This window comes from Thalia democratica, chromosome 5, assembly GCF_965202585.1.
Source record: "Thalia democratica chromosome 5, ktThaDemo2.hap1.1, whole genome shotgun sequence".
In the NCBI taxonomy this organism is placed as follows: domain Eukaryota; kingdom Metazoa; phylum Chordata; class Thaliacea; order Salpida; family Salpidae; genus Thalia; species Thalia democratica.
In genome coordinates, this window is record NC_139169.1 from 79975624 (window position 1) to 79993097 (window position 17474).

At 27.1% G+C, this 17474-nt stretch overlaps 1 protein-coding gene and 14 non-coding genes across 15 annotated transcripts in view; 8 read left to right on the forward strand and 7 right to left on the reverse strand.

Annotated features, from left to right (window-relative positions):
- The window catches only part of LOC145836946 (lymphoid-specific helicase-like), a 38298-nt gene that overhangs the window by 4243 nt on the left and 16581 nt on the right, over positions 1 to 17474 (forward strand). The window contains exons 3-5 of the mRNA XM_082944716.1: positions 1578 to 1760; positions 12914 to 13060; positions 13294 to 13383. Of these exons, the coding sequence (XP_082800842.1) occupies positions 1578 to 1760; positions 12914 to 13060; positions 13294 to 13383 (420 nt within the window). The remainder of the gene's footprint in view (positions 1 to 1577; positions 1761 to 12913; positions 13061 to 13293; positions 13384 to 17474) is intronic.
- Trnar-ccg (transfer RNA arginine (anticodon CCG)) lies at positions 399 to 470 on the reverse strand. The gene has a single exon. It is a non-coding gene; the product is annotated as a tRNA-Arg (tRNA).
- Positions 587 to 658, forward strand: Trnap-ugg (transfer RNA proline (anticodon UGG)). Its single transcript has one exon. It is a non-coding gene; the product is annotated as a tRNA-Pro (tRNA).
- On the forward strand, positions 2987 to 3060 carry Trnav-uac (transfer RNA valine (anticodon UAC)). The gene has a single exon. It is a non-coding gene; the product is annotated as a tRNA-Val (tRNA).
- Positions 3943 to 4015, forward strand: Trnam-cau (transfer RNA methionine (anticodon CAU)). Its single transcript has one exon. It is a non-coding gene; the product is annotated as a tRNA-Met (tRNA).
- Positions 4523 to 4604, forward strand: Trnas-uga (transfer RNA serine (anticodon UGA)). The gene has a single exon. It is a non-coding gene; the product is annotated as a tRNA-Ser (tRNA).
- Trnai-uau (transfer RNA isoleucine (anticodon UAU)) lies at positions 4852 to 4941 on the reverse strand. The gene is given in 2 exon segments: positions 4852 to 4887; positions 4904 to 4941. It is a non-coding gene; the product is annotated as a tRNA-Ile (tRNA).
- Trnai-uau (transfer RNA isoleucine (anticodon UAU)) lies at positions 7700 to 7789 on the forward strand. Its single transcript is given in 2 exon segments — positions 7700 to 7737; positions 7754 to 7789. It is a non-coding gene; the product is annotated as a tRNA-Ile (tRNA).
- On the reverse strand, positions 8039 to 8120 carry Trnas-uga (transfer RNA serine (anticodon UGA)). The gene has a single exon. It is a non-coding gene; the product is annotated as a tRNA-Ser (tRNA).
- Positions 8627 to 8699, reverse strand: Trnam-cau (transfer RNA methionine (anticodon CAU)). The gene has a single exon. It is a non-coding gene; the product is annotated as a tRNA-Met (tRNA).
- Positions 9598 to 9670, reverse strand: Trnav-uac (transfer RNA valine (anticodon UAC)). Its single transcript has one exon. It is a non-coding gene; the product is annotated as a tRNA-Val (tRNA).
- Positions 11679 to 11760, reverse strand: Trnas-aga (transfer RNA serine (anticodon AGA)). Its single transcript has one exon. It is a non-coding gene; the product is annotated as a tRNA-Ser (tRNA).
- Trnav-uac (transfer RNA valine (anticodon UAC)) lies at positions 13895 to 13967 on the reverse strand. Its single transcript has one exon. It is a non-coding gene; the product is annotated as a tRNA-Val (tRNA).
- Trnam-cau (transfer RNA methionine (anticodon CAU)) lies at positions 15178 to 15250 on the forward strand. The gene has a single exon. It is a non-coding gene; the product is annotated as a tRNA-Met (tRNA).
- Trnat-ugu (transfer RNA threonine (anticodon UGU)) lies at positions 16211 to 16282 on the forward strand. Its single transcript has one exon. It is a non-coding gene; the product is annotated as a tRNA-Thr (tRNA).

Sequence of the window (17474 nt, forward strand, 5' to 3'; positions counted from 1 at the left end):
TAAAATGTAAACAATTTATTTACTGAATTTTAATAGTGTGTTTTTTTAAATATTTTTATTTGTAGTATATGATATATAAAATAAAAATTAAGTTTTTGCTATAAACTAATAATGACTTGATTTATTTTTGACATTTTGTTTTTTTTTTATTATCTGAATATATTAATCTCAAAGTCAACATACATTGAATTTTATTTAACTTAGTTTTAAGTATAAATGCTTTTTACGTATAATAAATTGTTTTTTTTTAATTAGTCAGCAAACTTCGTGTACTGCACTTATGTAAATTTTGCATAACCTTAACTGATTATTAGTTTGTGTTTATTTCAATTACTAAAGACAATATTAGTGTAAAATGGTTAAAAAATGTGACATAAACCTCTACAAAATGTAATAAGAGGTCATACCGAGACTTGAACTCGGATCACAGGATTCGGAGTCCTGCGTGCTAACCATTACACCATAGGACCGCACGCTGAAACAATGTTAACAGCGTTTATATAGCTAATACAACGTGCTCGCGAATTTGCGGCTTTTGTGACGTAACAATGCGTATAATTATGTGCGCTTGTCAAAGATTACAAGTGGCTCGTTGGTCTAGGGGTATGATTCTCGCTTTGGGTGCGAGAAGTCCCGGGTTCAAATCCCGGACGAGCCCGTTTTGTTAATTTTTTAATAAAGTTAAAAGCTAAAACCTTAAGATAGAATTATTTTTTTATTAATTTTTTGCTCTCATTGCTAACTTACCGATATAAAATTATTAAACTGTTAATATTAGCCTTTAATTTTACTTTAACCATTTAGCCTAGCATTAAAAAAGAACTGGGCATATACATTAAATTAGTATTTGCTAAAGTCAGCACTATATTAATATAAGAAAGCAAAATACTGAATTAATGGAACATTTATTGTAAAAATTTTCATTTATTATATTATAGGAGAAAGTAAAAATGTTGAAAATAAACAGATTCAATAAATTTCGAGAAAAGATGGACATAATATTTAAACTTTGTACGAAAAATGCACTCAACCATAATGGTTAATAAATAAAATAAGGAAAACATCAGGTTAACAGATTTATAAAATATTATTAAACTAGTTGACGGTTGAACGAATAATTATCTGTTCGTACTTTACAACACAGTTTATAACTAAACATTTACTACAGGGTTGCCACTTTACCTGGAAAAACCTGGAATTTGACAATTTAGGCTAAAATAACCTGGAAAAACCTGAGGTTTTGATTAAAAAACCTGGAATTTTTAATAATTTTTAACATTTTCAGTTGTAAAATTTTGATTTGACACAAAAATCTATCATATAATTAAGTTTTTTTGTCATCATCAAATTTTTTTTTATTAAAAAACACATTTTAAGTAACTTTACAGTATGTTTTCAATGCTTTTATACTATTATATACTACTTAACACAGTTTCTTTTATAGAAATTAACTTAAAACTAAAAATAGACCCAAAAATGTGTACTTTTAAAAACCTGGAAAAAAATTTAAAAAACGAGTGGCAACCCTGTTACAAGTCCAATTTTAAATAAATGTTTTTAAAATAAAATTAATTCAGATACTGTGGGAACACGGGGAAAACGGCATCCTTGCCGACGAGATGGGTCTGGGGAAAACCCTGCAGTGCATCGCCATGGTAACCAAGCTGGTGCAGTCGGGCGTGGAGGGGCCGTACATGGTCGTGGCCCCATCGAGCACCCTGGGAAATTGGTATCAGGAGTTTCAGAAGTTCTCACCCAGCGTCAGTTTGTTTGCATTAAAATTAAATTTATTATTGATTAATTTAATTTATTATTTTATTATTATAATGAATTCTAAAAAATTAAGAAAAGTATTTTGAAATTTTTATCAATATGTACCGGACGACGGTTGTTCCGTATACAAAATAAAAAAATATCTTGGCTCGAGACAAGGTTTCAATGTATAACTCAGATTGATTAGTTATTTTGCAATGCTGTTAACTGTCAAGACAAGTTTTGTTGTTTCTAAAAATCAATTCAAAAACTTTTCAATTTTTTAGTAATCGGTTCAGTTTAAAACGTTTGAAATTTGTAACAAGCGCTTTTCACAGTTGGCAGTATTGATGGCCTCTCTAACGAGGAATAATTTAAAAATAGACAACATTTTGTGCCAATAAAACGCTGGGCTTGCTTTTTTATAGATTTCGCTGAAGCAATGTTTACAAAACTTGTTAAGCGAGAAGAAAAAAAAAAACGTCGATTTTTTTTTAATAAATAAACTCTTGCTGCACTTTAGAACCAGTGTCTATTTTTTGAAGTAAACTCAAAAGTTGTGCAATTTTAGATTATCTACAGCAGTAGTTCTCAAAGTTAAAAAAAAATTTCACAGTAAAATACTGAAAATAAGTTTCTGTTTTATAAAACTTAGTATAAAAGCTTTTACCACAAATGTTCTTGTGTTAAAACTTTATTTCAACTAACGGCGTTTCACTGCTCTCAAATAAATTTAAGAACAGATCTACGGAGTCTCAAAAAGCTTCAAGTATAGAGCTTTTTGAGACTCCGTAGATCTGGTGGTATTTACTAAGGCTATAATGGTTATTAACAAATAATTTGAAATATTCAAAAATGTAAACTTTAGCGTTTGCTAACAAAGATCCGAGCGAAACAAGTTCACTGTAATATATAATGATAACAAATTGAACAGCATTCTTTCTTTATTACACTAACACATGTTTCTGTGTGTTAACGGGTTAACACACTTCAACTGAGCTATGAAAATCTAGAAAAAATCGGTTAACTCGTTAACACACAGTAACATGTGTTAGTGTAATAAAGAAAGTACACAGTTCAATTTGTTATTATTAAATTGTTTATATTCATGATAACAAATTTAATTAATAGTTTGGTCTATAGATTTCTATTTAAAATAACATTCAGATATTTTTTTGAATGTCTTGAATAGTGAAATTAGTTTTATAAACGCAGTACTATATTTAGGTTCAACAGGTTTCTAGTGTAGCGGTTATCACGTCTGCTTTACACGCAGAAGGTCGCGGGTTCGAGCCCCGCTGGAACCTTTTTTGTTTAATGGAAAATATTATTAGAGTTCTACATTGCATTGCTTATTTACCCATAAACTATGTAAGTTCCATATACTTTAAAAGATTAAAATACCTAACAACCATTTAAAAAAATAAAATTTGGGGCTCAGAGATTTAGCTAGTTTAAGCTACGCATGCAAGATTACTGTAAGAGTTGTCTTTCATATTTTTATATTAAGTAATCAATTATGAGTAACAGTCAAACTTTTTAGTTTCCTTAAAAACTATTGTACTTAAAGCTTTCAATTATTTTAAAATATAGTTAATCTAATTCATTCAGTTTGTTTTTAAAAAATAAAAGGTCAGAAACATACACAAAGAACAGCTAAATAATTTTCAACTAATGTTTTTAATGATAATATATATCATTAAATATTTTTAAGAAACAAGATATTGATAAGCTTTGTTAGTTTGATACTATAAAGCAAAACAAAATTATTACTAAAGCCTAAATTTTAAACCCTAATACTAAATGCGTATAGTAAAAAATCAGGGCTAACATTTTGTTTTACTTTATTATTTTTTGGAATAAGAGTGCAATAGTATATATCTTACTTTTTAATCAAAAGTTTTCTTTTTAGTTCCAAGCAAAAGTTTAACTTGATAAACTTAAAAATATTCACAGGCTATATTTAGATTACTTTTAGTTGTAAAACAACAAAAAAATTTACTTTCATAAGTCGACTGGGCAAACCTTTTGAGATTTTTTGGTAAATGCATATTAGTTATAGATTTAACAAGATTCTGAGTTTAAATCTCGGTGGTGTCTTGTTTTTCATATTGTCCAACTAATTTGTGTTGTTACGTCATAAACGTTAGCAAACCTCATTATATACGCAATATTGTTGATCCTATCGTAGCCTCGATGGCGCAGTAGGCAGCGCGTGAGTCTCATAATCTCAAGGTCGTGAGTTCGATCCTCACTCGAAGCACGTTTTTTATTTTCCATCCTAGTTAAACTGGCTACGCTAACTATTTGTTATATAAAAATTAAAAACAGTAAATGTTATAAGTGTTTCATTTACTTAATTTAGACATTTTATAACATTTAAGTGTTATAGGAAAGTTTTTATTATATTAAAGTAAATACATTTAAAACATATAAATAAAGCTGTTTGTCAATATACGTTTGTTTACCAGATTGATCAATTGTAAACTTCCAAGTTAATAATGTATGATCCAGATTTAACAAACTAATATATATGATAATAGATGAATATGTTTGAATATAACTTCTTGTAAAAATTAATTGAGTACCATTCATAAGTATCCAGTATTATTTAACATTTAGTTTTAAAGCCAAAAAAGAAAAAAAAACGTTGATAGTATTTGTATAATATAGGTTAGAAAAATTTACCTTGTGTTTTTATCCAACAAAGTTTAAACACACAATTGTTGCTTTGAAATATATGAACGCTGCTATCATTACCATGACGTCAGCTGCGATGGCCGAGTGGTTAAGGCGATGGACTTGAAATCCATTGGGGTCTCCCCGCGTAGGTTCAAATCCTGCTCGCAGCGTTTACTTTTTAATTAAGTGATTATTTTATAACTATTCTAAACTTTAGACGTTTTATTTTTATAATGCGTGACAGTTAAAAAAACTCATATTTTGTGCAACTTATATCCTGTGCATTAAAATTAATTTAAAATTCGAAATCTTATGCTGTTTTAGTAAACTGTTTTAAAGGTAACAAAGGAAACTATATCTTTTATAACAGCTCAAAACAAATGTTCTAAGTGCACTTTTCAGTAAAATATCAAAAAGTGCTCCTGGTGAGGCTCGAACTCACAACCTCCGCATTTCTCCGATACTATCATATAAGTACGGCGCGCTAACCGATTGCGCCACAGGAGCTACACTTGGTACTAGGCAACCACTGTTTTTAAACCATACCTTGTATGAATAGACAGTTATTGATTTTAATGCAATGTAAACATGTTGTTATAATGTTATGAGATACTATAACTGTTAAAAGTTACTAATCATTGTTTTTAAAACATAAATGTATCAGTATCACATGTTAGTAATATTTTTATTTTGTATATAATAAATAAATGCATTCTTAATTTTATACTTATTACTTGTAGTTTTATATATATATATATATATATACACTAAAAGTTATATCTTATATAAGGAACGGTCTTACAAGCATATAGTTTTTACATAATCAAATAAATAAATATTAAATATATATACATAGAAAATAGTTTGATAATTCAAACTTAATTTTTTTCCACAGATCCCACTTGAATAGCTTTTAAATATTTTAATAAAAAAAAATTGATAAAAAAGAAAACAGAAACATTTATATATATACGAAATAAGGTTATAATTCAAACTTAATCACTTTCAACATAGCCCACATGAAAGGCTATTAAATAATTCATTAGGAAAATAAGATTGTAATAATTTCAGAACATATTTTTTATAAAGACAAAAATAGATAGTCTTTAATCTTCAGATTGTTCAATTTAAAATAAAAAGCAATATTTTTTTGATTTTTCAATTATTTATGTATATATATATGTATATACATTTAATAATATAATATACAACAGTTTTATACTGTTGTTTCATATGTGAAATATTTTTATCTTATATATGAAACAGTTGTATAAAACTGTTATTTATTACATAATTAAATATTTAGCTTTAATTCAACTTGTGCAGCACTATTGACCAAAACTTAAAAAGTAACTAACAATGTATATATATATATATATATATATACAGGGTTGCCACTCGTTTTTTCAAAAACTTATCCAGGTTTTCCAAATTTCTTCCAGGTTTTTAAAAGTGAACATTTTTTGGTCTAGTTTTAGTTTTAAGTTAATCTCTATAAAATAAACTGTGTTAAATAGTAAAAAAAACATTAAAAAGATGCTGTAAAGTTACTTTAAATGTGTTTTATAATAAAAAAAATTTTTGATGATGACAAAAAAATCTTATTTATAAGATAGATATTTTTTGTGTCAATTTTAAATTTTAGTACTGAAAATGTTAAAATTATTAAAAATTCCAGGTTTTTTGATCAAAATTCCAGGTTTTTCCAGGTTATTTTTGCCTAAATTGTCAAATTCCAGGTTTTACAAGGTTTTTCCAGGTTACCAGGTAAAATGGCAACCCTGTATATATATATATATATATAAATATTTATATATATATAACGTTTATCTAAAGATGCAAAACTCGAGTCCTTTGACAACTAATTTAATTTATTAATTTAAATAACTTAATTCTATATATATATATATATATATATAATAAGGTTAATGTTTAAACTTAAACACTTTCAACTGAGCCCACTTGAAGGGCTTTTAAATAATTTATTCAAATGGCGATTTTAAAAATTCTGGAACATATGTTTCACAAAGCTTTAATTTTTCATAAAGCCTTGATCATCAGCCAGTTAAATTCAAAATACAAAGCACTGTACTAAACAAAGATACAAAAGTTATGCAAAAAAACAAAAAACAGTTTTTTGTTATATATATATATATATATATATGTATAAACAGAATTAAGTTATTTAACTTGATAAATCAAATCTTTCACACTGAGCCCACCTTAAGGGCTTTATTAATAAAAAGGTTTATTGTATTTTATTATTTTCAATATGTAAGACTTGAAGGATTAGAGTTTCGTGCTTTTGCACACATCAGCTTCAAAACAAGTTTAAAATAGAAATTACATTGCAGTATTATTATTTTTTACAGAACCCAGTTGAATTGTGTTGATAAGTTAACAGACAGAAACATATGTTGGTACAATAAAGGAAGTTAAATAACTTAATTTTATATGTATATATATATATATATATATACATATACAGCTGTATATATGTATATATATATATATATATATATATATATACATATATACAGCTGTTTAAATTATAGTTTTTATATAATTAAATAAATATAAATATGTATATATATATATATATATATATATAAATAATTGAAAAATCAAAAAAAAATATTTTTTTTTTAATTGAACAATCTGAAGATTAAAAACTATCTTTTTTTGTCTTTATAAAAAATATGTTCTGAAATTATTACAATCTTATTTTCCTAATGAATTATTTAATAGCCTTTCATGTGGGCTATGTTGAAAGTGATTAAGTTTGAATTATAACCTTATTTCGTATATATAAATGTTTCTGTTTTCTTTTTTATCAATTTTTTTTTTATTAAAATATTTAAAAGCTATTCAAGTGGGATCTGTGGAAAAAAATTAAGTTTGAATTATCAAACTATTTTCTATGTATATATATTTAATATTTATTTATTTGATTATGTAAAAACTATATGCTTGTAAGACCGTTCCTTATATAAGATATAACTTTTAGTGTATATATATATATATATATAAAACTACAAGTAATAAGTATAAAATTAAGAATGCATTTATTTATTATATACAAAATAAAAATATTACTAACATGTGATACTGATACATTTATGTTTTAAAAACAATGATTAGTAACTTTTAACAGTTATAGTATCTCATAACATTATAACAACATGTTTACATTGCATTAAAATCAATAACTGTCTATTCATACAAGTAATGGTTTAAAAACAGTGGTTGCCTAGTACCAAGTGTAGCTCCTGTGGCGCAATCGGTTAGCGCGCCGTACTTATATGATAGTATCGGAGAAATGCGGAGGTTGTGAGTTCGAGCCTCACCAGGAGCACTTTTTGATATTTTACTAAAAAGTGAACCCAGAACATTTGTTTTGAGCTGTTACAAAAGGTATAGTTTCTTTTGTAACCTTTAAAACAGTTTACTAAAACAGCATAAGATTTCGAATTTTAAATTAATTTTAATGAACAGGATATAAGTTGCACAAAATATGAGTTTTTTTTTAACTGTTACTCATTATAAAAATAAAACGTCTTAAGTTTAGAATAGTTATAAACTAATCACTCAATTAAAAAGTAAACGCTGCGAGCAGGATTTGAACCTACGCGGGGAGACCCCAATGGATTTCAAGTCCATCGCCTTAACCACTCGGCCATCGCAGCTGTTGTCATGGTGATGATAGCAGCGTTCATATATTTCTAAGCAACAATTATGTGTTTAAACTTTGTTGGATAAAAACACAAGGTAAATTTTTCTAACCTATGTTATACAAATACTATCAACGTTTTTTTTTTCTTTTTTGGCTTTAAAACTAAATGTTAATTAATACTGGATACTTATGAATGGTACTCAATTAATTTTTACAAGAAGTTATATTCAAACATATTCGACTATTATTATATATATTAGTTTGTTAAATCTGGATCATACATTATTAACTTGGAAGTTTACAATTGACCAATCTGGTAAACAAACGCATATTGACAAAAGCTTTATTTATATGTTTTAAATGTATTTACTTTAATATAATAAAAACATGCCTATAATACTTAAATGTTATAAAATGTCTAAATAAAGTAAATGAAACACTTATAACATTTACTGTTTTTAATTTTTTATAACAAATAGTTAGCGTAGCCAGTTTAACTAGGATGGAAAATAAAAAACGTGCCTCGAGTGAGGATCGAACTCACGACCTTGAGATTATGAGACTCACGCGCTGCCTACTGCGCCATCGAGGCTACTATGAATATAACAATATTGCGTTTATATTTAGGTTTGCTAACGTTTATGACGTAATATTAAATTTAGTTTAACAATATGAAAAACAAGACACCACCGAGATTTAAACTCAGAATCTTATTAAATTTTTAACTGGTATGCATTTACCAAAAAATCTCATAAGGTTTGCACAGTCGACTTACGAAAGTAAAGTTTTTTTGTTGTTTTACAACTATAAGTAATCTTAATATAGCCTGTGAATATTTTTAAGTTTATCAAGTTAAACTTTTGTTTGAAACTAAAAAGAAAACTTTTGGTTCAAAAGTAAGATATATACTATTGCACTCTTTTTCCAAAAATTAATTAAGAACAACAAAATGTTAGCCCTGATTTTTTACTATTCGCATTTAGTATTAGGGTTTAAAATTTAGTCTTTAGTAATAATTTTGTTTTGCTTTATAGTACTAATTTAACAAAACGTATCAATATCTTGTTTCTTAAAAATATTTAATGATAAATATTACCATTAAAAACAGTAGTTGAAAATTATTTAACTGTTCTTTGTGTATGTTTCTGACCTTTTACTTTTCAAAAACAAACTGAATGAAATATTTTAACCATATTTCAAAATAATTGAAAGCTTTAAGTACAATAGTTTTTAAGGAAACTAAAAAGTCTGACTGCTATATGCAGAGTTTAATTGATTACTTGTTATAAAAATATGAAAGACAACTCTTACAGTAATCTTGCATGCGTAGCTTAAACTAGCTAAATCTCTGAGCTCCATCTTTTACTCTTTAAAAAGGTTGTTAGGTATTTTAATCTTTTAAAATATATGGAACTAACACAGTTTTTGGGTAAATAAGCAATGTAGAACCTCTAGAAATAAACTTTAATAATATTTTTCTTTAAATAAAAAGGTTCCAGCGGGGCTCGAACCCGCGACCTTCTGCGTGTAAAGCAGACGTGATAACCGCTACACTATGGAACCTGTTGAACCTTTACATAGTACTGCGTTTATAAAACTAATTTCACTATTCAAGACATTCAGAAAAATATCTGAATGTTATATTAAATAGAAATCTATAGACCAAGCTATTAATTAAATTTGTTATCATGAAAATAAACTATTTGATAATGACAAATTAAACTGTATTCTTCTTTATTACACTAAAACATGTTACTGTGTGTTAACGAGTTAAACGATTTTTTATTGATTTTCATAGCTCAGTTGAAGTGTGTTAACCCGTTAACACACAGAAACATGTGTTAGTGTAATAAAGAAAGAATGCTGTTTAATTTGTTATCATAATATATTTCAGTGAACTTGTTTCGCACGGATCTTTGTTAGCAAACGCTCAAGTTTATATTTTTGAATAGTTATAAATTATGTGTAAATAATCATTATAGCCTTAGTAAAAACCACTAAACTAAACCCAAAGATAAATAAAACCTATTTAAACAACATAAAATACAAGCTTTTCAAAAATGTAATACTTTTTAACCGACCATTAAAATTTTTTATACATATTAACGCATTTAAAGTTTGTAAGCAATTGTAAGCTTTAAAATTAACACAGGTGCTATATTAGAAGTATTGTTTTTTAACTCAAAGTTAGTTTCAATAGATTTCATTTAGTAAATAATAATTCTAGCTACAATACTGTTTAAACAAAAATATTAACACTACAACAAAAAACCATAACAAATAAATCATTTCTGTTGTAAGGATTTATTAACACGGAATCACTTATAGTTTTGTTTTCATATAAAAAGTTTTTAAAACATATTATGTACTTTCTTTATTGATCTATTTTGCCTTATTTTGTTCTGAAATGTAATTTATTTAATTTTTGTTGTTATTAATTTTTTTAAGATTGATCATTATTCATTTTAGAAACACTATATACGGACTCATAAGAGAGAGTAATAAATGTTGCTTAATTTTAATTTATAACAACTAGTAATTTGTAAAAATTTTTAAAGCAATTAATTATAATTTAATCAAAACTGAAAAGATTTGTTTATTTTTTTAGGCATTGTATCAAACATTTTGCATAGTTAAATAATTTAAAAAAAATTAAAGGATAGCTTTGAATATTGTATGAAGTTAAAAACTTTTGTTATATATTTTTTAATACATCCTAGATAACAGTTCAAAATGCTTAATGAAATTTTTATTGTTTAATTAAAAAATTAGGATTTGAACTTAAGCGGGGAAACCCCAAAGGATTTCATGTCTATCGCCTTATCCACTCGGCCATCGCAGCTGATGTCATGGTGATGATACAAGCAGATATATACATATAATGCTAAGCAACGGTTTGACTACAGAGAGTAATTTTCGCCTGATTCAACCTTTACTTACAAAACACGGTCAATTCAAACTTCTAAAGAATTATAAAAGTCTTGCGTTTTAGAATGATTTTGTAGTAGAATAGTCTTATTACATATTGAATTTCTCACTATTAACGTAAGATGGCCAATTAAATAGACTAAAAGTGTCCACTCAATTGTGTTTTATTTTTTAACATTATATAAATTAAGCTTTACTTTTACAACAAGGTTTTCAAAACACATTTTCACTACTGCCCACAAGACAGGAGTTAGAAAATAATCATCCCGTCACTTACTTGAAGCCTTACTAGTTATTATCCGTAATAACCAAACTTGTCCACTTTAAGAAATGCCGAGATAAAATGTAAAGCACGAAACATTAAACTTGTTAAAATGTTTAAAAGCATAACAGTACAAAATTATTAAAATTTTTGAAGATTCTTCATATTTTTGGAATGAAGTTACGAAATGATTTATAATCTTTTAAAATTTTATGAAACTTAACAGTAAATAAACTTACAGTAATTAAATTTCAAACAGCTTAAATGGCAGTTTCATAAATTTAATACAAAAATATTCACATTTAACTATTAAGCTTAACCTTAGCAAAGTAAGTTTAACAACTTATTCTGTAAATTTTGGTGTTAATACGAAAAAAACAGCGTCGTCGGCAGGATTCGAACCTGCGCGGGCAGAGCCCAATCGATTTCTAGTCAATCGCCTTAACCACTCGGCCACAACGACTTGCGATGAGGGCAGTTATAAGCGTTTATATAATCTTGCTCTATAATCTCGTAGCTTACAAGAGTAAACCTTTTTAATATCATGCTTTTAGAGCTAGGCAATAAGAATTTGATATACTTGTGTTTGTGCATTCCACTACTTTTATGACATAACAATTGAATTATATTTAGACAGTACCACTTTCTACACTAGAATCTTTTAAATACTGCTATAGTTCTTTTATACCTTCAAACTATGTTCAGTTACTGATATTGATAAATAATTAAATTATACTTATAACAGTGCATTTAAATGATTTATAGTATGCGGCTAAAAAATAATATACACTGTTTTCAATGCTATTGTTAATGTAATACTTACTTAATAAACTTATATGATTTACTGACAATAAAGTTTGTACAGTTTAACTTCTTACATTTTAAACTTGATACATTTTATTTAAGTTAGCTTTAACTTATTATTATGCCAGGTTACTTTTTAAATAAAGGTAAAATAACACAAAAACTTTTCAAGTAATACAAAAACACATATTAGTAACAAAGCTTACCATTTGTTAAAAGCCATCAATTTGTTTATAAATTTGTTTGATTCAGTTTCTATTACCAAAGTTACTAGTCTACAGTTGTAGTTATTTTGTAATTTTTATATAAACAAATAAATGATGCAAGGGCGAGTTTGTAGAAAGAAGTTTAATATAATAACGAGAAAATGTTCAACTTACCTAAGTTGCTATAGGAATCTTTTAACAAAATTACTAAATGAAAAAAATTAACGTATAGTATGTAGTTTTTGTTATTTTTCTATATATTAGCTATTAGTAATGCTTTACAACGGAGAAAACGTAAAAAAAATCATATCGAAACAATATTATTTAAATGATAACAATTAAAATTACTTCATTGATCATTTTTATTAGAGTTACCTGTGGTGTTAGGGGTAGTTTGTAGAAAAATATTTAAGTGTTTATTGATATATTTATTGATTATAGTAGCTTCCAGTGATGCCAATGAAGAAAAAGTATTAAAAAAATTGAAAATATAAATGTAAAAGGAAAATAAAAATACGTTTTTAACTCCCAGTGATGTTGAAAATTAGTGCAAGTCTAAAAAGAAATGTTAATATTCAAATTAATTATTATTTTCTTAATTTTCAGCTCCCAGTGATGCTGTACAACGGAGAAAGTGTCGAAAGAGCTCACCTGATGAGAAAGTTCATGCGAATGCAGAACATAGACTACAATTATGACGTCATACTGATTACGTCATACAGCACCATGATGTCTGATTACGACCTACTCTCTGTTAGTTTTATTTTAAACAATGTAAATGTTTTTCTTTATGTATTTTAGTTTTAAAGTGCTAGTTTCAATATCTGATGGTTTAATAATAAGGAAAAAGATACTTTTGAGTAAAACTTTATCAGATTTAGAAAATTTTTTCTTTTTTTTTTTACTTTTAATTCTATGCTACTATGTTTTATAAAAATTGTTAAATTATTTCTTATAATATTAGATTTATCAAGTAATATTTATAGAGTTTCAATTGGGCTTACATGGTCTTAGATGAAGGGCACAAAGTCAAAAACCACCAGGGACTGACGTTGAAAAACCTGAAATATTTCTCAGTTAGTTTTTTTAAATTCTATTTAAAAGAAATAAGTACGAAATCTGAATTAATTATTGGTTTGTTTTTTGGACATAAAGTTGGAAACCATCAGGGATTGACATTGAAAAACCTGGAATTTTTTTGAGTTAGTTTGGATTTTTTGATTAGAAATTACTAAGGTTTGCCTTGAAAAGTCTGAAATATTTTTCAGTTAGTTTCTTTATTTCAACTAAAGTTACCAAGGATAGATTCGCAAGGAAAGTCAATTTCACATGGACAGCTAATTCACCAATTATTACCCTTATAACAAAGTAAGCTGGTATGGTTTCAAGAAAAATACCTGGAGCTACTTAACCTAAATTTAAAGAGAAAACAGTAAAAAAAACTTACTTTTTATTCAAATGTTAAAAATAAATCGTAACTGACAAAAAACAGTAAAATTGAATTTTAACTAATCAAAATTGTTGTAAAATAAGTTAAAAATTAACTTCATTTAACAATTTAGTTTTAAGTTTCTTATCAAATCAAATAGGTTCCAGCGGGGCTCGAACCCGCGACCTTCTGCGTGTAAAGCGGACGTGATAACCGCTACACTATGGAACCTATATATATATATACTACTGCGTATAAATAAGTTGCTAAGCAACATAGAAATTTAGTGCGAAAAGTTGTTTGTAAACTTGTGTTTTAAACTGTATTTGTTTAAATGTAATGTATCAAATGAGTTTTAAATGAAAATAAATATATATTTTGTAAGCATGTAGTTTTAATCAAAGTATTTCGAAAAAAAGTTACAAGCTTGTAAATATATTTAAAGAACTAAAGAAAAGTATTAACGATAGAAAACAAACACTAATTTAAAGATATTAGTAGTACATCTGATACATTAAAAGGCTAAAAAAATTTATAGAATCAAATAAACCTTGAGTATAAGTAAAATTAACAGCAACAGTTAATTAAAGTATCAAACTAATTAAAATAGGCAAAAAAAAATTGTAAACTACAATTATCACTTCTATTATTACCTACTAAAATATTTAGAATATAAATATTGTTTAGTAGTTTCTTACTTGAAAGGTGTTTAATATGTTCTTGAATTAGTTTTTATTGAGAGTTTGTGCTTTTTAAACATTAAAGGGCTTTACAAACTAAACTACTTCTAATTAAAACATAAAAAGTTAAACAGATAAACAATTTAACAAATTATTTGTTATTATAGTCTTTATAATTTATATTAAGTAAGACATATGAAGTATTTTAATGAGAATAAAGTTTCAATACTACTTTATTTTGAATAGATAAACACTCTTCATATCAATTTTTGGTTTTGAGGTAAATGTATATATTTAAAAATTGTTGTGTTTTAGAGATAGTTTAAATGCTTCTGTAAATGTTCTTAAATGTTTATATTTTATTAACAATATTTATAATACTAGATAACAATTGATGACATTACAAATAATATTGTTTGAGTTATTTCGTATTTTTACTTTTTATTCTGGTTTAGTTTACTTTAAAAAATTATTTGTGTTGCATGTTGTTGAACTCAGACCAATTATACTTAATACTACAATTTTTTTGCGTTTAAGAACAAAAAAGTTCCCATGAATTTTACAGATTTTTTATGCAACTAAGTAGCAAACAACAGCTGGTTCAGTTTTGCTGGTTCAGTTTAAACTTTATTAAATCATTTGTTTACAAACTCGATTCTCGATAGTACCTTGCTTTTAATTATTGTCAAAATTAAATGTATTATTACGTCACAAACGTAAGAAAACTTTATTATAAACGCAATATTGTTAATTCCGACGTGGCCTCGATGGCGCAGTAGGCAGCGCGTGAGTCTCATAATCTCAAGGTCGTGAGTTCGATCCTCACTCGAGGCATGTTTTTTATTTTGATCCTTTATCTTAGTTTAAATTTTATGAAAACTAAACGTTTTTGAAGTATATGCTAGTTTAATATATCACTGTTGGTTTTAGTAAAATTAAAAATTTGTAAGCATAAAAAAGGTAAAAATTTTAATCTTGTTTAGTTACATTACTTTCTGATAGTTGAAACATCACTAAGGCTAAACAAAACTTTTTTATAGTAGAATACTTTATTATTATAATAAACAGTTTCAAATATGAATTACGAAGCTGAGTTTTTGTAAATCCTTTAAGCAACTTTTTAATCTACAAGGTTTGGAAAAACAAATGACTCTTAAACCATTGACTCTTTATAAAAACTTAAATAAAGCAAGCAACTTGAAGCATTAGTTCGAAATAAAAATTAGACAATTTAAATAAAATGAAAAAATAAGTGCCGCCAGAGAGGTTTACTAGAACAACCCTCTGCCACAGAGATATGACGGCTTGCAAAAATTTATAAGTCATCTAAAACTAGTTTGATTTTATTGTCAGTTTGTAAACTAGAGTTTCCTAAACTTTTTTCATAAGGTTCCCTTTACAGAAATAAAAAAAGCTATGGCCCGCTCCACAAGTTTTCTCAAAAATCTACCAACTTTAGACTTGTTTTCGCTCTTCATCATAAACTCCGGAACATCTAGTGTAATTTTCAACTCATAGCCTTGTATGCCCCCCATATGACCCCTTTACTACTCACGGCTCCTTTTCTGCTTATGGCCCCTTAATTTCTGTGTTAGCCCCCAAGGGGTCCATATGGACTTTTGGGAAACCCTGTTGTAGACTGTTTAAAACTTTAACAACCATAAAAGTTCAGTAGGTCAGGGCTGCCAAGTTTTTTTTGAGAAATTTCTTCCAGGTTTTCTAAATTTTATAACGTATTCATTGTGACGTAATGATTCAATCAGTTATAAATTAAGTGTTGCCCGTCTCTCACAAGCCACCATAGCTCAGTGGCAGAGCGCTGGTCTTGTAAACCAGCGGTCGAGAGTTCAATCCTCTCTGGCGGCAATTTTTTGTTTATACATGTTTTAGTTGACTTAAAATCTTTACTCGGTTTAAGCTAAACAAAAGCTTTTATATAATAAAAACTAAAAGGAGTCTGACAGGGGACTTGAACTTCTGATTTTTGGATTGAAAGTCGAACATTCTACCAACCGAGCTAGCCAGAATCACATTGAACAAAAGTTATTTGTCTTTACAAAGCTAATATCTGCTTTTATGACGTAATAAGAAATCATTAATGGTGTTATTTTAAAAGAAATAATTTAATAAGAGTTAAGGTTATAATTGTGTTCTGTGTGTTTCAATTAGTGATGTACCGGACTCACTATCCGGGTCCGGCCGGATATTGCCATTTTTGTCTGATATCCGGATCCGGCCGGATTCTAATTTGAAAAAAAAGTCCGGATCCGGTTCCGGCCGGATTCTAATTTGTAAAAAAAGTCCAGATCCGGTTCCGGCCGGATCCTAACAGAGATCCGGCCGGACCCGGATCTAGTTAGTAAAAAAGAGTATACTGAAAAGTATTTTTTCAAAAACAAACCCTGTGTAAATTAAAAATAGTCATTTTCGTCAGTTAAAATTAAAGACCTACCGTGATTGGCTCATTTTGTACACCCCACTAATTTGCATTTGCTTTTATTAAACTATGAAATAAACATTTCAGAAATGCAACTCTTTACTTATGTTGTAAAATTGAAAACTTTGGAATGAATACTTGCATTATTTATTGTTTAAAGTTGAGCTCAGAGAATATTTAGAGTTACTACGGTTGAATGTACGAGCCAATGAGAATCATATGAAGAAATGTTTCAAATTAAATACTGATGCAACAAAACATCAGAACATGACAGGCAGTTTATATGTAAGCAGTTAGTTAGTTTGGTGTGCAGCTTGAAGCAACAAAATATCTTGAACTTTTTTTTGAATGCTTATTGTAAGTAGTGTTTTATTTTAAAAGTGAATATTTCAACTGGTGTTTAATTGTTTAAATATTTAAGCCATGTTTATAGTTTAATAGTTTATTAAAAATTTTACAGTTTCTTGTTTACTAAAAGTTTTATTTAATTTTCAGTTTACTGTATTATGTCTTTTGATATATATTTAAATAGCTTCCAGTTTTTAAAGTGTTACCAAAGTAATTAATAATTTTGTATATGCTAGTATTTCTTGTTGTGTCTTATATAAAAAAATTCATCAC